This window comes from Triturus cristatus, chromosome 8 (assembly GCF_964204655.1).
Source record: "Triturus cristatus chromosome 8, aTriCri1.1, whole genome shotgun sequence".
Taxonomy (NCBI): Eukaryota; Metazoa; Chordata; class Amphibia; order Caudata; family Salamandridae; genus Triturus; species Triturus cristatus.
This window is the reverse complement of record NC_140591.1, coordinates 1,286,962,153-1,286,984,011: the sequence shown is the minus strand read 5'-3', so window position 1 is coordinate 1,286,984,011 and position 21,859 is coordinate 1,286,962,153. Positions and strand designations below refer to the sequence as shown.

Genomic DNA, 21,859 nt, shown 5'->3' with positions numbered 1-21,859 from the left:
TGAAATGTAATGGCATTTGGTTTTTCCAAGATTGGCATCTTTGATTTACTAATAAGTCCCTAGTGTAGTGTACTGTGTGAATGTTACTAGTGGGCCTACAGCACTGATTGTGTCACCCACATGAGTATCCCTTCAAACAAGTCTCAGGCAGAGCCTATGTGTCAGTTTTAAACTGCCATGTCGACCTGGCAAGTTCACCCACTTGTCAGGTCGAAACCTTCCCTTTTATTATGTGTAAGGTACCCATAAGGTAGGCACTGAGTAGCCCCATGGGCAGTGTGCAGTGTTATTAAAAGGTAGGGGATGTGCTTTTGCGTTTTACATGTTCTGGTACTGAAAAACTGCTAAATACTTTTTTCACTGCAGCAAGGTCTATCTCTCGTATAGGTTAGCATTAGAGCTGTCTTGTAACACTTTACACGTGTTTCTTCCAATTGGGAGTTTAAAAAAACATCTTTTAGTGAAGCTGTTTTTTGAATTGCAGGTCTGAAAATGCCACTTTTAGAAAGATGGCATTTTCTTACTTAACTATTCTGTGCCTCTGCCTGCCCCTAGAATACACATCTGGGTTGGATGACAGTTGGGCTTTATGAATTCACTCTAGACAGTCACACACAAAGGGAGCTGAGGTGTGCCCTGCATATCCAGATTGCCCATCACCATGCTGATGGGTCTTCCTGAGCTAGGGTGGTGGGCGGAGTTGACACTTGCACCTAAATAGGGCTGCTTCTGTCCCCATGCAAAGAGCTGCATACCCCCCTGTAGTGTGTCTGGATCCAGGGTCAGGAAGGGAATGGTCTTATGCACTACAAATACCTATCTTTGAAGTCTCCCTACTTCACAGGCAAAAATGGGTATATGTATCTGACACAATATACTCAGAACACTTCTGGACTGAGGACATCCTGCCGGGAAGAAACTGTTGTGCTGCCTGGAGGGACTGCCACTTTGCTGTTAACTTTGCTGTGTTGGCCTGCTGCCTGCTACTTCTGTCCTGGAAATGAGAGGACTGGACTTTACTCTCTGCATCCCGTTTTCTAAAGTTTCTCCAAGGGCTTGAGTTGACCTTGCCTCCTGTTGGAAGTCTCAGGGCCATCAAAGACTTCACCTGCAGCACCTGGGCTCCTCTGCTGAGAGCAAACACAAGGAGATGATGGACGGAGTGCTGAAACATTTCAAACACTCACCCCCAGTCACAGATCTGGGTTGAATCCATCATCATTCTTTTGCCCACTTTGCCACCCCAGTTCAGACACAGCTATATACAAATCAGTCTTGACCTGTGCCTCGTGGGAACAGTCCAGCCTGAACTACCAAGCCATGTCTACCCTGGACTGGAAACAAGCATCCTGGGACCGGTTTCTGACTTACAGCCCTCTTCAGCCAGGCTAGTTGAATGCAGTGGCAACGTGAGCAAGGGACCCACGTCTGGGCATACCCTGCCAACTTAGGGTGAACAAAGCAAACACAAGGAGATGATGGACGAAGTGCTGAAACTTTTCAAACACTCACCCCCAGTCACAGATCTGGGTTGAATCCATCAGCATTCTTTAGCCCACTTTGCCACCCCAGTTCAGACAGAGCTATATGCAAATCAGTCTTGACTCTGTGCTTTATGGGAACAGTCCAGCCCGAACTGCCAAGCCATGTCTTCCCTGGACCGGAAACAAGCCTCCTGGGACCGGTTTCGGGCTTACAGCCCTCTTCAGCCAGGCTAGCTTGAATCCAGTGGAAAAGTGAGCAAGGGACCCACATCTGGGCATACCCTGCCAACTTAGGGCGAAAAAAGCATAGTGAGCAAAAAAACGATGGATTTAGGCCCAGATCTCTGTACTGGAGTGAATGTATGACATTGTTCTGCATTCTGTCCATCAACTGTTAGTTTTGCATTTGTCACAACGAGTGGGACGGGTATGCTCAGATGTGGGTCCCGTACTCCCCATGCCACTGGAATCAAGCTATCCTGGCTGAAGAGGGGTGAAACCCCGAAACCGGTCCTAGGATGCTTTTTTCCAGTCCAGGAAAGACCTGGCTTGGCAGTTTGGGCTGGACTGTTCCCACGAGGCACAGGGTCAAGACTGATTTGCATATGGCTCGGTTCAAGCTGGAATGGCATGGTGAGCACAAAAACGATGGATTTAGGCCCAGATCTCTGTACTGGGGTGAATGTATGACCTTGTTCTGCATTCTGTCCATCAATTGTTGTTTTTGCATTTGTCACCCTGAGTGGAAAGGGTATGCCCAGACGTGGGTCCCTTGCTCTCCATGCCACTGGAAATCATGCAAGCCTGGCTGAAGACGGCTGAAATGCCAGAAACCGGTCCTAGGATGCTTGTTTCCAGTCCAGGGAGGACCTGGCTTGGCAATTGGGGCTGGACTGTTCCCATGAGGCACAGGGTCAAGACTGATTTGCATATGGCTGGGTTCAAACTGGAACGGCATGGTGAGCAAAAAAACGATGGATTTAGGCCCAGATCTCTGTACTGGGGTGAATGTATGACATTGTTCTGCATTCTGTCCATCAACTGTTGTTTTTGCACTCCTCTGCTGAGAGCTTAACACTGCCAAGTTGTGCCAATCCAGTTACTGGGCCCTTGGAAGTTAGTTTGCTGTACTAAAAAGAAGAATCCAACCCATTGACTTCGAGTGTCACTTTGGTACCGGCACCGATCTTCAACACTGCGCCGCTGCATGTACCAGAGCCATGGTCCTCGGTCATCGTAATGATCACAACTTACAGCGCATCCCCTGATGATGCTGCAGTGCCTCTGAAGGACCACCACATCAGGAGTCTCGAGAACTGTGTCACTAACGTCCGTGATGCCCGACTCCACTGCAGCACCTGTGGCCTCATGTTGTGACATCGACATCACAAAGTTGATGCCTCGCGGCTTGACCCTCAGAGCTCTATCAAAACCGCACTGCCAACAAAACCAATGCATCGCCACAAACGCCGCATTACATCCCCTGTGCCCCGCAATGTCTCCAGCATCAGTGGCTCATGACTCTGCACCGCCTCCAGGAACCCATGCCCGGTCAACAAGAGAATCACCTTCCGACTCCTCACCCACGCACACAAAGCCCTACACAACCAAGGCCCAGGATACCTCAACAGCCGCCTCAACTTCTACGCTCCCAAACGCCAGCTTCGATCTACCGGCCACGCCCTCGCCGCCGTCCCCCGCATCCGAAGAGCCACCACAGGGGGACGGTCCTTCTCCTACCTCGCCGCCAAGACATGGAACTCCCTCCCGACCCACCTCCGCCTGACCCAGGACCACCTCGCCTTCAGGAGGCAACTCAAGACCTGGCTGTTCGAGCAGTAGCGGACCCCCCCTCCCCCAGCGCCTTGAGACCCTCTGGGTGAGTAGTGCGCTATATAAATGCTTGATTGATTGATTGATGCCTCTCGTGCTTCAGTGATTCCTCACCTCTGTTGTGCAATGCACTGTCCCAGAGTGCTGACGTGCCAACGACCTGCATAGCTGTAATGAACTGACCAATCACCTGCCTACGCGATGCTTCTCTTCCCTGGTGCCTCATACCGTCTTTGGTTCTCATTGTTTCCAAAGTACTGGACTAGGGTCAGTGCAACTCTATAGCCAGCCCGTGCTCCATCACGGTCGGCCCTAACTTGTGGATTCCACTTCGACAAGCATGGTGAGAATAGCCCCAGCTGGACCTTGCATTTAATATTTTAAAATTCATATCATGACTTGTGTATTTTGAATGTTTGTCGTTTTGGTCTAGTTTTACTCAGATACATTTTGGTTATTTTCCTAAACTGGTGTGGAGTACTTTTTGTTGTTTTCACTGTGTTACTGTGAGTGTGTGTGCATGTGTGTGTGTGAGTGTGTACGCAAATACTTTACACATTGCCTTTAGTTTAGCCTGCCTGCTCTGTGCTAAGCTACCCAATGGTGAGCAATGATACACTGAGCTTGTACTACACTTACCCTGACTAGAGTGGTGGTTCCTGCTTGTACAGGGTGCATACGCTGTCAACCAGAAACCCCATTTCTAACAGTGGCACAATGAGTGCTGTAGTCTACTAGTAGCATATAATTTATAGGCCCTCGACACCTCCTATCTTCTAACAATAGTAGAGCTTTAATGCCAAAAAAACAACTCCTCTTTGAAGCTGGCATTAAAAAGGAGTATTTATTTCATTTCTCCTAAGTTTCCCACTTTGCATGTGTGTTGCACTGTACATTACAAATCCAAAGTGGAAAAAGTTTTAACGTTTGTCAAAACATAGTGTTTTATACTGGAAGGCTATCCTAGTACGAAACTTGAGTTAAACATGCTAGGGAGAGATCAGGAAAGTGCTATATATTGGTAGATCTGCCACTGTCCTGCTCTGTTCCACTCATTCAAGGCAGCACAGCAACTCTGGTTGCTGCACTGCAATATGTAACATTATTGTAAATCCGCCCCATGGTGTTTTATAATAGGACACTTATTATCTTATAATGCATTGGATTCTGTAATCCATGTAGTAACAGCAATAACGAATTTCTTTAAAATTAGTGAAGTGTGTATTACAGTCAAGTTTTGACATCACAATGCCAGCTGCCAGTAACTGAGGTGAAAGGCAGGTATGGTCACAGAGCATAATTAAAGCATCTTTTTAAAGCAACAAACAGAACATTGCTTTTCTTTCCCCTGCTCTATTTAAATAGTTTATAATGATTATTAGAGAAAATATGACTTTTTTTTGCAATCCTTAGATAGAGAAAAGCTAGCATCTTTCTGCATTTTTCTAAATGTTCCAAGATACTGCAGCTTTTTCTTTAAAAGAAACTGTTTCTAATATCTGCTTGCAACAAATATCCAACAGGGTTTTGATGTGTTTAATTTTGCACTAGAGGTTTGATTTTTATTTTTCATCATTTGAAAACATGCTTGGTCTTTCATATGAAAGAGATATGTACCAAGGTTTTAATTGGTTTGTTGGAACGGTGATGGTGTGACCATGTATTATATCGGCTAAAATATCCCCTGGAGTACATGAGAAGCATGTTGCAAGTCACCTTGGAGTTCCATAATCTTATAAGGAGCTTGGCCTTCAGCCTCGTTCCTCTACATGGTAATGGAACTACTCTGTGACTTGCAATATCCTTATAATGTACGTCGGGGGTACTATATCCCTTATATCAAAGTGCTGAATGAAACCCTTTGTGTAATTCCTTTCCATATCCGTTTCCGCTGTAAAAGCAGCAGCACATTGCTTAAAGTTATCCACACGGATTGTTGTGTGGTTCAGGTCTTTGGGCACCAGTTACCAGCACTCAAGGTTTTTTAGGTCTCGCCTACGCAGTGAGCATGCGCTACATAGGAAAGAGACCTTTAGGAATCGGCACAGCTTTGTGGGCACAAACGTGCATGCGTTGCATTGCTTCCAATGGCAACGTGTGCACGTCTGGCGATTCCCTTGCAGGAGCGAGCATTTCACCATGTGTTCTCAATTATCGCTCCTGGTGCCGCTCGCTCCCGCAAGGGAAACGCTTTTACTTTTGCTGACAGTTTTTTTTTTTTACTTAGGCGCGCACGCTTGTTTCTCTTTCTTTTCATCGCTTATTCCCCAGAAAACTAAATGGTTAAATGCAGATGTAGTTGCTGTGGATGCTGACTTGATATAGTGTAGAACTGAGAGCTTTAGAGTAAGGTTTTTATTCAATTGGGTTATATGGCAGTACGGACCTTGCAATGGTTCATCACTCCTCAGTTGTGACACCAATACCAGTAATAAAGTTGCTCAGCATAAGAAGTGGAAAGGGTTCTCTAGAACAGGAATGCGGAGTTCACACCTCTTCTTTCAATAAAGTAAAATGTATTTATGTTTAACACACATTTAGGCAACCACTGTCCTGAAACTCTTCAGAGTTCCAATTTATATATACAATATTGCCCTGTAAACATGTAATCCAGGCCATTTACGCACAAGCAGGTACTGGCATGTTTAAAGGTGGCCAGTAAATATAGGGGAATCATTTGTGGTAACATCATTACCAACAGCCATTACTACAGATTACACACATCAACAAATATTGCCGGTAATTGTCATGTGCTTTCACACTAATTACCGCGAGTGTGTAAATGAGACACGATGAGTTCCAAACTTAGCTGGTCTCTAAATTGGCCCTTGATGGTGGCGTCGGGCTCTGTTCATCTCATCTGCCTTATGTGGTGCAGTGGTTTTGGTCTTCTCGCTGCATGTCGCTGCATGTCTTGCATGCCTAAGAGCGCTTCCTTCCGATGGTTTTAGGTGGGTTACTGAGGAGTGTCGGAGGTGGTGTTGCACAGTTGTCGTTCTGTCCTTCCCTACAAGTAGGCAATTCAATGAGGCGCCACTGTGAAGGACTGATGCTGACACACGCATGCTCTGCTGCATTAGGTTTTTGTGTCTGGCTATTTTTACAATACCAGAGACAGCACTTACGAGGCTTCTAATTGTTATTTGAAATGTAAGTGTGGCCTGTTTTGTCCATGACTGAGCCTTTTAGTAATGAAAAAGGAGAGTGATTGATGTGGACCTTGTGGGAGATTGGCTGGCTCTAGATGCTCTGCCCTGCCTGCTTTGCTATCACATTTCTATCAAATATTACGCACAGATCAATAACCTTTTAAAATTAGTCTTGTAACAAACGTGCACCCACCCTCTCGGTGCCAGCATTATGCTAAAAGGGTTGCTGTTAAAATTAAAGTCACCAACCCTCGATATTTTTAAGTGTAGTTACTGCGTGTTTGAGGCAATAAGTTCTGGCTGTGGCAGGTACCTAAGACCATCTATTAAACATGTGTTATGGGGGGCTGGGATAGAATATTTTCAGAGATAAAGAAGTGGAGCAATTACGATGTTCCTGCTTTGAGCATTATCCCCCCCCCCACTCCCCCTCCCACCACCAATTATGTTCCATTTTGTATCAGCCTTTGTCCAGAAGATTTTCAAACGTGGGAAAAGGGCCTGCATTGCAAATCTAAATGTAACTAATTTTCCTGTACGAACAAGTGATCTGTTAATATGCTTGATGCTTTGGCCATGTTTTTTTTCCTTTTTAGCTAAATTGAGGTCTAGGTGTTTCTTTAAAAAAAAAATACTTGTAGTCTTTAGGCTGTTCTGCAACTCAGGGTGTGGAGTCCAATGAGGAAACATCTTTTACTTATAGCAGGGCTAAAACCTAAAAGCACGATTCTGTGAGGAGCACATCTTAAAGTTTGGTAATGATGGTCCTCGCTTCTGCACAGCTCAGAGAGTTGTTCAGGTAGTGAGAAGTAACAAGCATTGGCATAGCCAATAGGTCTCACCTTTGGGACTTTATAAGTGTTTAGCCATGCAACACTTTATGTTGTTGCACCAAGGATATTGTGCTGGATAACTAAACACTTATAAGGTTCTAAAGGTGAGACCAATTGTCTATGCCAATGCTTGTTTTTCTGTTCACCAAAGTTGCTCCTGTTATACCCAAAATCGTACCTATGACTTTTCAACCGTCGTCTATTTTTAGAACACTAGATCACGTTTTCACATTTAAAAGTCAGGCACTTAAATCATGCAAAGTACCACTTCAGGCAAGGAATTTGACCTATTGGAAAGGGCAATTGCATTATTCTCATATATATCTTTGGAGAAAAACAGATACAACTTTCAAACATAACTTGTGGCACTGAAATGCAGAGAGCATCCCGGGCATTTCTACTTTCGTATTCTTCAGAAATATATCTTTCCATAGACACTAACAAGGTGAGCCTTTTCCCCAGACAGCACTGTATCTTGTAGATTGCTTATTGTAGGCTGCTGGCGGCTACTCCAGCGACGGCGCTGGTATTCAAATGAGAACGGTAGCAAAGCATGCATTCCTCTAGCAACTGCACTCATGCTGTCTATATATAGGCGAAGCAACAAACGCACAGAAGACCTGGCATTCACTCTGCACACTTTATTCTGCATTTTACTTTTAAATTCTAGACAATGAAGACTGGAGCTCCCTTTTGAGCCGTTTCAACAATCGCTAAATTACTTTTAATGTAGAATTGCATACTTAAAGTGCGTTTCTGGTTCAAATGTCCATTACATGAAGGATTCTTCTCGAATTCAAGTTGGGAAATTAGTTTAGTAATGTAGGAAATCATTTGATTTTTAATAGAGTTCCTTTTGAATTTATAAGTGGTGTTCTTTCTTCTCTCTTTTGACTTCAGATAAACCATCAGTCAACATCTTGCCATCCACGCCGGTTCCACAGGAGGGTCAGACGTTAACGTTGACCTGTGAATCCAAAGGGAAACCACGGTTAGTATATATATAATGAGAAATGCAATCGGTTATTTTTCTTTTTCTTTGCTTGTTGTGGGGGAGAATATGAGTTGCGCAATTTCATGTGCATCCGGATTATTTGGGCTCGTGTAGTTCGTGTAATTTCTTTCTTTGTCTTTTTATTGTAAAGTTTTGTGTTTGGAAATTGGTTCACACAGACAATATCTTGTCGAAACTACCAAACAAGACTGTATTTGCTAGAAACTTTCTCCGTATTATTCTAGAAACTGTACGGCCATAACATTGAGTTAGTGGCCCGCATGACATTTGTACACGACGTCATAACTCGCGCACAGTTTTCCTACTGACGGCCACCCAAGCAGGTCGGATTCATGCAACACCGCAATCCTTGCAACAATTACACCTGTCATTTGCACAAAACATTTTACAGTTTTGCCCACTCAGATTTATGCAAGAGTACACATTGAGCTCAGCCACTGTAAACCTTATGCCGCATGTCTTCATTAAGTTTCTGAGGCAGGTTGGCCTTTTACTTTTCGAGGCAGCATCTTTACTAAACTCTCTGGGAAGGATTCCAGCTGTGAAATGTTCAGCTGAATGCTTCAACCTCCGGGGAGGGCAAACTTCATCAACCTCTATTTACATCTTCAGACAAATTACAGTTATACTTGCTCGTAGACGCGCATCCTGACAAGAATGTCCTACCAACATGCCTGCTCGGAACCATGCTGACTTTTCTGGCAACCTCATTTCTTAAATGCTTGTGATGTGCAATAATGAGCAGGGGCAATGATCCATCCACAACTATCAAAAATAAAAGATGGCGTTTATATTTGGAAAATGAGGCTCTTGCATTACCATGTGAGGTTTTACCAATAAACCGACAAAAATATATTCCCAAAATATTTTCTTCACAGAAAAGAAAGCGACCATTAACAATTTACCTATGTTTAAATCTGGCACAATCCCTTTAATCTATTACCATTCTATAATGTTTGACTACGTAGTGAAAGCATGTCCTAAAGGTTCTTACCAAATTGCCAATTTTTCTGTATTTATTACTGTACGATAATGTGATGTTTACTGAATGACATTGAGGAGTCTGCAGAAACTCTGAGGTGTGCGCAGTTGAGGGCAATGAGGCATCACGTGCTCTTACCTCTGGCTAAACTCCTGGGTAATGTCTCCAGAGATCATTTGAGTAGAGCTCACATTCCATCACCTCAGACTGGGGGCTGTCCGTCGCAGCCCTTGTTCAGCTTGGTGTCTCACTCTATTCTACTTCCCCCTACCTTGTTCCTCTCTCAAAGGCCTTGTGGCTTCAGAGTACAGTTGCTGTAGATAGTATAGGGATTAGGGAGTTAAGTGCCCAAGTCTCCTCTCCACACTCCCTTCCTCTATGTACCTTGTATCCCTCACTAACCCCACACGTGTTGTCTTGGCAGTGAAATGAAATAGTCCAGCCTGTCACCATCGGTATATGTACTGACTAGATCTACTATAAGTGCTGATTGGATCGATGTCTACCACATAAATTGACTCTACCACACAAATGGACAAACTACCAGCTGTTTGACAGGTGGCATAACGAAACTTGAGGGGGGCCCCCTGCAAAGTACAGGGAGGGGCCTCCCTTTCGGAGTCAGTCAAAAGTTCTCTGGCCAGGGTACTTTGTTGAAGAGGCCCCCTTGAGCTCGTGGCCCCCCCGCACTGTGGGGACTGCGGAGGCCTATGTTATGCTACTGCTGTTTGACAGAGACATGAAACAGCCAGATACCCTTAAGGGTGAGAGTGCTCCGCTATACAAATGTTGATTGATTGACTGATTGAGTACAATCCACAGTCGTGTTTTTAGTAGTTAACGAATTCAGAGGTGGTGTTGGAATTAGTTTCAGCCTTTAAGATGCTCCTTATATAAACTAGGGTTTAAACAGAGAATACTTCTTCTGCATCATGCAAAAATGTGTGAGGGTAAGCTTTGTGGAACTGACAGAACTGACAAAAGATGTTTTTGAGATAAAAGATTGAAACTAGAAACAAATGTGTTGAGAGAAGTTATTACGATGATGAGACCAAAGTCTGAGGAACTGAGTGATGTAGACATTTGAGAATCAGAAGGGGTAGAGGCTGAGCCTAAATGGGCCAAGAAAAGTGGGCTCCACTGAGAGAAAAGAGAGAGGGCATCAGGAGGAGTTGAACAGACAGGTGTAGGGACATTGAGGTGACTACCAAGAGGCTGAAGAGGAGTGGCTGTGAGGCACTGAGAGGAGAGCAAAAAGGGTAAATAAAGAATGACAGAGAATGCTGGGAATGTAGCTGAAGTAAAGAAAAGGAGAAGCACATCCAAGGGTGAGGAAACAAAAAAATAGAAAAAGACGAGGAGATGGAGGGAAAGTGAGGAATGACAGGATAATGGCGAGGTAGAGTGTGAATCGCAGCGGCCCCTAGTTGCACACTTGAGATTTGGACAGCCAAATGAGAAAACACATCTAGGACACACTATTAAATCCAGATGTCTCGCTGCATCATGTCATGGTTCAGGAAACGGGCTGGCCCCATTCCACAACTCCACTCCATTGTGTAGGAGAGTAGGGTCTGCTTTCTATGTTCACCCCCACTTTTTGCTTTTGCTTTACTGGTTTTCGACTTAGATGTGGCTGTGGGCCTGCTAATCAGACCCACAGCCCTGCTGTTCTCTCTCTAAATTGATACTATGTACTTTAGGTGCATAACCCATTTGGATAGGATCACCTTATTGGCCCCTGTACAGTGTACCTTAGGTACCCAGGGCAGAGGTGTACCCTAGGTCTACCAGGGGCTGCAGCATGTATTATGCCACCCCTGGCCTGGCCTTCCATTATGACACAACTGGCTGATCACTCAGCTGGGGCAAGGTTGTGTAATCACTCCTTGCTTAGTTGTAGTATTCCTATACCTATCTTACATATAGACACATGTGTACCTATCAGCCACTCCTATGGCAGGCCTTAACAATCCTGGAGGCAGAGTGCTTGGTAACATGTGAGATGGTGCTCTAGCAGGAGCTGAGCCTGTCTGCAGCTTTCGGAACCATGTCCTTATAGCTGTTCTATGGTATAGCCTACCATATACTCTTAAAGTGCCTTATAATCTTAAACGGTTATGGTAGCTATGGTTTGGCTTAATCAAAACATGTCGTGTAAGGTGTCTAACACTTTGGAATAATACCCCCATCCCATTTCTGGGGATGAGGATATTATACCTCCCTTCTAGAGGGAGAAGACATGTTGTAACCTACTTACCCGGTTAAAGTTAACCAGAGCCCCAGCATCACAAAATGGATGCTGCTGCCACGACACAAGTCTGACCTCCTGCTGCTGGGAGTGATCCCGGCAAGGGAGGCTTGGACAATAGGTTTCCTGCCTTGGGAGGTGCGAGCACCACCCCAGACAGGCCTTAGTGTATTGGGGCAGGGAGGGATGAATGAAACGAGACACTGCCTGGGGCACACAAGGTGCTCCATGCATAGTCCAGTTCAAACCGGTGCTGGGGCACTCCAGCCCCAGTCCTGGCGCGAAACTGGACAAAGGGAAGGGGGTGTAACCACCCCCCTCCCAGGTCCCACCCATAAGGCGTGACCTAGCAGGCAACCCAGCCCCCCAGATTAGTATAAGAGTGGTAGCTGGGCCCCAGGAGATTAGATTATCCTGGACCTGCAACTTGAACAGAAACTCTGGACCTTCGACATTCGACGAAAGAAGAAGACTGAAGAATCTCCCTTGTGGCCAAGGAGTGGCTACCCGGTGCAAACAGGCACCATCAAGAGACTACCCTTTGCTTTGCTGAAGTTGTATGAGGGACCGACTGCAGAGCCCGACCAGAGCCTTGACTTCCAGACTTCTCCGACCCTGATCCACATCCACAGCCGAGCTGAGATCCGTGGAGGCGACGAGAGACGTGGGACTGGCTACCTGGGAAAAGTGGCGAGTATCTTCCAGCACAGCTTCTGAGGCACCCTCGAAGTTGTGCACCGGGGATTGAGAAGCCCCAACCCCAAGCACCATCTGCACCGAAGATCAGCCCCCACACTCCACGAGTCCTGCGTGGGGCCCTTCTGCATTTTCCTGCTTGCCGCGTCTGTCCGGTTGCTTGCCCGTTTGCTAGCGGCCTTTGTGACGACACACCTTGAAATCTTCACTGCTGGTTTGGCTCCTCCAGACTGGCTCCCGCTTCTTTGCAAAAGAGAAGCACCCCAGACCTTCCTGGTCTGCACCAGAAGCAAGTCCTCCGTTCTTCGTGGGTTCCGTTTGCCAAGGCTTGGTGAGTCCTAGTTCGACTTCGACGCCGCCGACAGCAAGAGCCTTTGTGGGACAGCTCGCCTCCTGGTCCTGGTCGTCCTCGAAGTTTCCTGGTACCCGTGGCTGCAGCGACAAGCTTCACCCTTCACCTGCAATCTTCACGACATCGCCTGGTTCCTTCCTGGTTTCACGTGGTCACTGGCTAGTGACCTTGACTCTGTCCCTTCTGCTTGCAGGTATCCTCTCTTCTTGATCCCAGCCTTGGGATCCACCGGACACTCTTCACTGACTGCCTGTCAGCAACTTTCCTTCAGGCATCCATAGAAGTCCACGACGAAACCCTACGCAAGTTCACACCTATGCACCCGCAGCCCGTGGGCTAGGTAACTTGGGTACTTCGGTGCTCACAAGGGTAGTGACTATCATAGGGTCTCGTTTCCGAGTCTCGACTCTCTAGCTGCTTCAGAAGTGTCCTTAAACTGTTAATTTCTAACTGCTAGAAATTCTATCGACTTTTACGCATTACGCGTGAGTGTTTCCACTCTGCACCTGAATCCCGTGGGCCTCCCACCTCCTAACTGTTGCTAGTGTAGTGTAGCCCCAGCTATTCCCTAGGCCTAGGCCTATCCTATTTCCGTGACAGTGGTCCTTATACCACTTCTTTAGTATATGGTTTGCGTGGCCCCTAGGGCCTAACTGTATTACTTACCTGTGTGACTTAATGTATGCTTGAATAAGACTGTGTTGTACTTACCTCTAATCTCATAAAGAGTGCTGAGGGTTTGACTAGAATAAATACACTTTATTTTATATATATATCTGTTGTGGTGTCCTTTCATTTGGTATTCAAGGGATTATATATGGTATCACAGCTGGCTTCACATGCCATTCAGAGTTTAGCCTAAGACTGCTCTTGTCCATGCTACCACTAGGATAGCTGGTCTATAAGGTTGACTTTACAACCAATCACCATAAGGGTTGTTTGGACTGATATAAGGTGTACACTAGAACTAGTGACATCATACATCAGGCCAACTTCTCACATTGGTGAGCAGCGGTTGGGATCTGAGCTTGCTGTTGTAATACCATTGTAATCTTGAGATACTAAATTGAAAGATCACACAGATATTGTTTAGGTACATATAACATAGATTATAATACTTAAGTCCTACTGGACTTAGTGGTTGTAGGTTGAAGGGAGTAACACACCCTGACTACAACTACTAGAGAGGTTTAGTAGAAACAACTAGTGTAGGTAGGTGCACACACCACACCCTCACTAGATCATGTCTCTGGGAGGAGATCAAGGAGATGCTCTCTCAGGAGGGGCAGGTCTGAAGAAGACCCCCTCTAGATATGATACCCTAACTTTTCAGGAGATGAGACAATTGTGTACCTCCAGAAAGTTAAAACAGGCTGCAAACCCTACCCTCCTTCAGCTAGTACAACTCCTAGAGGAGTATGATACTCTTAGGGCCTCACAGGCCAGTACCCTAGGTACAAAGGAGGGTCTACCCACCACAGATGAGTCAGATGGGACTTCAGATGAAGAGGTAGACAGCCAGGGCCAAGTAGGAAGACTTAGCCAGGCTAACCTAAGCTTACATGGGAGTTTGCATGGGGTCCCCCCCATACAGACCCCCAAGTGGGCTTAACCAGAGAAGCAGTAGAGACAGATCCCCTTCAAGGGAATCCATCCACTCCCATGTCTCTAGCATCTCTAATGCCTCTTCTCACAGGGGAATGACTTCCCCCGAGAGAAAGGAGCATGAAGCCAGAATGAGGGAAGCTAATCTGAGGATTCAGAGGGAAGAACTTGCCCTTGCCAAAGAGAAGCTTGCTCTGGTTAGAGAGCAAAAGTTAAGTGGGTCAGAACCCACTGGTGGCAGCAATATCCCTAAGGATAGAGACAGGCACTATGATAATAGAAACCTGAGCAAGATTGTCCCTCCCTACAAGTGTGGGGATGACATCCACAAATGGATAACTGCTTTGGAGAGAGCTTGCAAAGTACAGCAGGTACCCCAAAGTCAGTGGGCAGCTATCTTGTGGCTCCCCTTCTCTGAGAAGGGTAGAGACAAGCTCCTCACAGTTAGTGATGAGGATGCAGACAATTACACTGTCCTGAAGAGTGCTCTAATTGATGGGTTTGGCCTAACCACTGAACAATACAGGTTGTTGTTCAGGGATACCCAGAAGACACAGACTCAGGACTGGACTAACTTTGTAGATTGTGCCACTAAGGCTCTGGAAGGCTGGCTAGTGGGAAGTAAGGTTAAGGACTATACAGGATTGTATAATTTGATCATGAGAGAACAAATACTTAACAACTGTCAAAACCAGCTACTGCATCAACACCTGATTGATTCTGATCTGACTTCTCCCCAAGAATTGGGAAAGAAGGCAGATAGATGGGTCAGGACGAGAGTTAAGCAGAAAAACCAGAACCAGGGCGGTGATCAGAAAAAGGCAGACCAGAAGGGTAATGATCAGAAACAAAAAGACCAGAAGTCTTCACCAGGCCCCCAAAAGGCTCAGGGGGAGGGTGGTCCCAAAAAGGATAAAAAGAAAGATGGGCAAAAGAAACCATGGTGCAACTATTGTAAGTCCAACTCACATTGGTTTAGTGAGTGCACCAAAAAGGATAAGCCCCCAGCCACCATTGCCCCTAAGGCAACTGTACCCCCTAGTCCAGCTGTAAGTGGTGGTTCCCAGCAAAAGGGTGTAGTAGGGTTAACCCTGGGAACTGAGGAGGATTCTGGCCTAGTCAGAATACCTACTCAGGCTGTTCTGATCTGTGAGGGGGACTTAGCTGTGTCCTCTACTGTAGGCCCCAGTAACCTGGGCAAGTACAGACAGACTCCTTTTATCAACCAAAGAATGGCTCAGGCCTACAGGGACACTGGGGCTAGTGTCACAATGGTGACACCTGTCTTTGTGGACCCTGGACAGATCATACTAGGTGAGAATTACCTAGTGACCAGCGCTAGCAATGCCACTACCTCCCATAGTGTGGCTATTGTTAACTTCTCCTGGGGAGGGGTAACTGGCCTCAAGAAAGTTGTTGTTAGTTCAGACCTTCCTGTAGAGTGTTTACTGGGCAATGATCTTGAAACTTCAGTTTGGTCTGAAGTGGAGTATAGGACCCATGCAGAAATGCTGGGGATAGATGCACATGTCCTTGCTGTGACCAGGTCACAGGCCAAAAAGTGCACCACTGAACAAGTGCTGGATCCTGAAACTATGGACCAGTCACAACCCAAGAGAAAGCGCAGTAGGGTTAAGGCTGTGCCTTCCCCCCTGCCTCAGGTGGTGGATCAGCCCTCCCAGGAGGATGATTCTGAGAGCCCTGAAAGAACTGTCCTAGAAGAACTTGAACCTGATCAGGTTGAGTTCCTTGGGACAGGGGGACCTTCAAGGGCAGATCTGAGGCAGGCTCAATTAGACTGCCCCTCTCTTGAACCCCTCAGACAGCAGGCTGCTGCTGAGGCTGCAGGGAATGCTCAAGGTACCCATAGAGTGTATTGGGATGAAGGGCTACTGTATTCAGAGGCTAGAGACCCCAAGCCTGGTGCATCCAGGAGGTTGGTCATACCACTGAAGTTCAGAGGCTTCCTTCTTACCTTGGCCCATGATATTCCCCTTGCAGGACACTTAGGCCAGAACAAGACTTGGGACAGGCTTGTCCCTCACTTTCACTGGCCCCATATGTCAGAAGATACCAAGAAGTTTTGTCGCTCCTGTGTCACCTGCCAAGCCAGTGGCAAATCAGGTGGCACCACAAAGGCCCCTCTCATACCAATACCTGTGGTGGGGGTTCCCTTTGAAAGAGTGGGCATAGATATTGTAGGACCAATGGACCCACAAACAGCATCTGGGCACAGATTTATACTGGTGATAGTGGACCATGCCACCAGGTATCCAGAAGCTATTCCCCTGAGGACCACAACAGCTCCTGTTGTGGCAAGTGCCCTGCTTGGAGTATTCTCCAGAGTGGGCTTTCCAAAGGAGGTCATTTCTGACAGAGGTGCCAACTTCATGTCAGGATACTTGACTGCAATGTGGAAGGAGTGTGGTGTGAACTACAAGTTCACCACACTCTATCACCCACAGTGCAATGGGCTTGTTGAGAGATTCAACAAGACCCTAAAGGGAATGATAAAAGGTTTACCAGACAAGCTTAGGCGAAGATGGGACATCCTTTTACCCTGCCTTCTGTTTGCTTACAGAGAGGTCCCACAAAAGGGGGTTGGCTACAGCCCTTTTGAGCTTTTGTTTGGGCATCCTGTAAGAGGACCCCTATGTTTAGTAAGGGAAGGATGGGAGAGACCTCTCAGACAACCCAAACTTGATATAGTGGATTATGTACTTGGTCTCCGCTCCAGGATGGCAGAGTATATGATGAAGGCTTCTAAAAACCTTGAGGCAAGCCAAGAACTCCAATAGGCTTGGCATGACCAAAAGGCTGTGCTGACTGTTTACCAGCCAGGGCAGAAAGTGTGGGTGTTGGAGCCAGTGGCCCCAGCAGCACTCCAAGACAAATGGTCTGGACCCCACACTATTGTTGAGAAAAAGGGAGAAGTCACCTACTTGGTGGACCTTGGGACTCCCAGAAGCCCCCACAGGGTGCTTCATGTCAACAGATTGAAGGCATATGTTGACAGGGCAGACATGGGCTTACTCATGGCTACAGATGAGGGGCAGGAGGAAGAGGGTGATCCTCTCCCAGACATGTTGACTCAGAACCCTGATGATGGCTCAGTTGATGGTGTGGTCTTTTCTGACAGCCTCACTGTCCATCAGCAACAGGACTGCAGATAGGTTCTGCAATCCTACAGACATATGTTCTCTCTGACCCCAAGTCAGACAAACTGGTGCACCCATGAGGTGGACACTGGTGACAGTCTGCCTGTGAAGAGTAAAATCTACAGGCAACCTGACCATGTCAGGGACTGCATAAAAGTTGAGGTACAAAAGATGTTGGAGCTGGGAGTCATTGAACCTTCAGAGAGCCCTTGGGCTAGTCCTGTGGTCCTTGTGCCAAAACCTCACACCCAAGATGGTAAGAGAGAGATGAGGTTTTGCGTGGATTACAGAGGTCTCAATGCTGTCACTAGGACAGATGCCCACCCCATACCTAGGGCAGATGAGCTCATTGACAGACTGGCAGCTGCTAAGTTTTTGAGCACATTTGACCTGACAGCAGGCTACTGGCAAATCAGACTAGCTGAGAATGCAAAGGCCAAAACTGCTTTCTCGACCCCAGGAGGACATTATCAATTTGTGGTAATGCCCTTTGGTTTGAAGAATGCACCTGCCACTTTCCAAAGGTTGGTGAATCAAGTCCTTACTGGGTTGGATGGTTATTGTGCAGCTTATCTTGATGATATTGCTGTCTTTAGCTCCACCTGGGAGGATCACCTGGTCCACCTGAGGAATGTTTTAGAGGCCCTGCAAAAGGCAGGCCTCACTATCAAGGCCACTAAGTGCCAGATAGGGCAGAGCAAGGTTGTATACCTGGGCCACCTAGTTGGTGGGGGTCAGGTTCAACCACTGGAGAGCAAGATCCAGACCATGAAGGACTGGACTCCTCCAACTACTCAGACTCAGGTCAGAGCTTTCTTGGGCCTGACTGGGTACTACAGAAAGTTTGTTAAGAACTATGGGTCCATTGTGACACCACTTAATGACTTGACCTCCAAGAAAATGCCAAATAAAGTTCAGTGGACAGTAAGCTGTCAAAAAGCATTTGATGACCTGAAGCAGGCCATGTGCAGTGCACCAATTCTGAAAAGTCCAGACTACTCCAAAGAGTTCATTGTCCAGACAGATGCTTCTGAGTTAGGTGTGGGAGCTGTTCTTTCACAACTTAATATAGATGGTCAAGACCAGCCCATTGCTTTTATAAGTAGAAGGCTGACCCCTAGAGAGAAACGTTGGTCAGCTATTGAGAGGGAGGCCTTTGCTGTGGTTTGGGCCCTGAAGAAGCTGAGGCCATACTTGTTTGGCACTCACTTCAAGATTCAGACCGACCATAAGCCCCTCTTGTGGCTAAATCAGATGAAGGGTGAAAATCCCAAACTTCTTAGGTGGTCTATTTCCCTACAGGGGATGGACTTCACAGTGGAACATAGACCTGGGACTGACCATGTCAATGCAGATGGACTCTCCAGATATTTCCACTTAGAACATGAATACTCAACTGGTCAAGGTTAGTTTAATGTCCCTAAGTTTAGGGGGGGGGGTTGTGTAGGAGAGTAGGGTCTGCTTTCTATGTTCACCCCCACTTTTTGCTTTTGCTTTACTGGTTTTCGACTTAGATGTGGCTGTGGGCCTGCTAATCAGACCCACAGCCCTGCTGTTCTCTCTCTAAATTGATACTATGTACTTTAGGTGCATAACCCATTTGGATAGGATCAGTTATTGGCCCCTGTACAGTGTACCTTAGGTACCCAGGGCAGAGGTGTACCCTAGGCCTACCAGGGGCTGCAGCATGTATTATGCCACCCCTGGCCTGGCCTTCCATTATGACACAACTGGCTGATCACTCAGCTGGGGCAAGGTCGTGTAATCACTCCTTGCTTAGGTGTAGTATTCCTATACCTATCTTACATATAGACACATGTGTACCTATCAGCCACTCCTATGGCAGGCCTTAACAATCCTGGAGGCAGAGTGCTTGGTAACATGTGTGATGGTGCTCTAGCAGGAGCTGAGCCTGTCTGCAGCTTTCGGAACCATGTCCTTATAGCTGTTCTATGGTATAGCCTACCATATACTCTTAAAGTGCCTTATAATCTTAAACAGTTATGGTAACTATGGTTTGGCTTTATCAAAACATGTCGTGTAAGGTGTCTAACACTTTGGAATAATACCCCCATCCCATTTCTGGGGATGAGGATATTATCCCTCCCTTCTAGAGGGAGAAGACATGTTGTAACCTACTTACCCGGTTAAAGTTAACCAGAGCCCCAGCATCACAAAATGGATGCTGCTGCCATGACACAAGTCTGACCTCCTGCTGCTGGGAGTTATCCCGGCAAGGGAGGCTTGGACAATAGGTTTCCTGCCTTGGGAGGTGCGAGCACCACCCCAGACAGGCCTTAGTGTATTGGGGCAGGGAGGGATGAATGAAACGAGACACTGCCTGGGGCACACAAGGTGCTCCATGCATAGTCCAGTTCAAACCGGTGCTGGGGCACTCCAGCCCCAGTCCTGGCGCGAAACTGGACAAAGGGAAGGGGGTGTAACCACCCCCCTCCCAGGTCCCACCCATAAGGCGTGACCTAGCAGGCAACCCAGCCCCCCCAGATTAGTATAAGAGTGGTAGCTGGGCCCCAGGAGATTAGATTATCCTGAACCTGCAACTTGAACAGAAACTCTGGACCTTCGACATCCGACGAAAGAAGAAGACTGAAGAATCTCCCTTGTGGCCAAGGAGTGGCTACCCTGTGCAAACAGGCACCATCAAGAGACTACCCTTTGCTTTGCTGAAGTTCTACGAGGGACCGACTGCAGAGCCCGACCAGAGCCTTGACTTCCAGACTTCTCCGACCCTGATCCACATCCACAGCCGAGCTGAGATCCATGGAGGCGACGAGAGACGTGGGACCGGCTACCTGGGAAAAGTGGCGAGTATCTTCCAGCGCAGCTTCTGAGGCACCCTCGAAGTTGTGCACCGGGGATTGAGAAGCCCCAACCCCAAGCACCATCTGCACCGAAGATCAGTCCCCCACACTCCACGAGTCCTGCGTGGGGCCCTTCTGCATTTTCCTGCTTGCCGCGTCTGTCCGGTTGCTTGCCCGTTGGCTAGCGGCCTTTGTGACGACACACCTTGAAATCTTCACTGCTGGTTTGGCTCCTCCAGACTGGCTCTCGCTTCTTTGCAAAAGAGAAGCACCCCAGACCTTCCTGGTCTGCACCAGAAGCAAGTCCTCCGTTCTTCGTGGGTTCCGCTTGCCAAGGCTTGGTGAGTCCTAGTTCGACTTCGACGCCGCCGACAGCAAGAGCCTTCGTGGGACAGCTCGCCTCCTGGTCCTGGTCGTCCTCGACGTCTCCTGGTACCCGTGGCTGCAGCGACAAGCTTCACCCTTCACCTGCAATCTTCACCATGTCCATCCGGAATCAAGACTAATTCTATATGGGATGTGTCTGTTGCCACCCTGCTTCCCTCTGTTACCCAGTCTTGGCATAGCAGTTCAGTCCAAGGCCTCCCTCTTTCTCCCCAAGCCACCACAATTTTACAGGGCCCTGCCTACATCCCCCTCTCTCCAGCCAGTCACCATTACAGATTCAAAAGTGCATTCCCCGTGTGTCAGGCTCCCTTACCTAGCTGTAAGGCCTAAACCCAAGCATGGCCTCTGGATCTGTCAACCACTTCTTGATGAACATACACAAAACAGTAGAGAAAAAGCTGTGGCCATGTAAAATATACAGCCATTGGTTGCTTAGCTCAAATTAATATTCATGCTAAAGTTTACATTTTTTGGTAGTTTAAAAAAATTGTATTGAATGCCCAACTCATAGCAAGTCAGGGTGGGGATAAGAAAGTTGGGTGGTAAGAGGGAAATTACAATTAATGTTGGCAACTTAACTTATTCTAATTGATGCAGCAAGCATCACATGTATTAGATAACATAACATTTTCTGCACTATTCCAACACTGTACATGGACTAGTCATAAGAAAAACAGTTTAGAGGAAAAAAGTGTTACTCTTGTCAGTGAACAGATCATAATGAAAGATGCTGTAGCTTTGAAAAGCTCGAAGAGATAAAAGTGTTAAATGCATTATTGAGCATTCCCTGTAACGTTTGGAGTTTTCAGTTGGTAGTTATAGTTATGACCTAGTTTCCATAGGAAAAGCGTGTTCTGATTTGCCTATTTCCTTGGTCCCGTTTGCCAAATATTCACAGAATTTTCCCAAATAAGTGCACCAGTGATTCTTGTTCCTGGCAAATTTTGGGGTGATCCGTCAAGTGGGAGCTGAGAGAAAAAGGGGGGGGGGGGTAAAAAAAGTGTGTTTCCTATGTTAATTCCCATAGAAATTTCAACATGACTACAGCCTGAACCGCTAAATAGAATTATGTTATTTTATGTTATATAAATTTATTACATGCACGGCTACTCGTGAGTGTCCCGGCGTGAGACCAGCAGGGTGCGGCAGTGGGCTTCAGATAAATAAATGAGTTTTCATTTTTTTCTTAAATACAACTGGATCCTGGATGGTACGCAGGACCAGAGGAAGAGCATTCCATGCAACCACTGCTTTAACTGAAATAGAACTGCCCCCTATCCTCTGACACTTAA

The 21,859-nt window shown here is 46.8% G+C and overlaps 1 protein-coding gene across 3 annotated transcripts in view; it reads left to right on the top strand.

Moving 5' to 3' along the window:
- The window catches only part of CADM2 (cell adhesion molecule 2), a 1,670,972-nt gene that overhangs the window by 1,333,767 nt on the left and 315,346 nt on the right, over nucleotides 1-21,859 (top strand). For all 3 annotated transcript variants that reach the window (XM_085623020.1, XM_085623021.1, XM_085623019.1), the window contains one exon: nucleotides 8,200-8,290. In XM_085623020.1, the coding sequence (XP_085479146.1) occupies nucleotides 8,200-8,290 (91 nt within the window). The remainder of the gene's footprint in view (nucleotides 1-8,199; nucleotides 8,291-21,859) is intronic.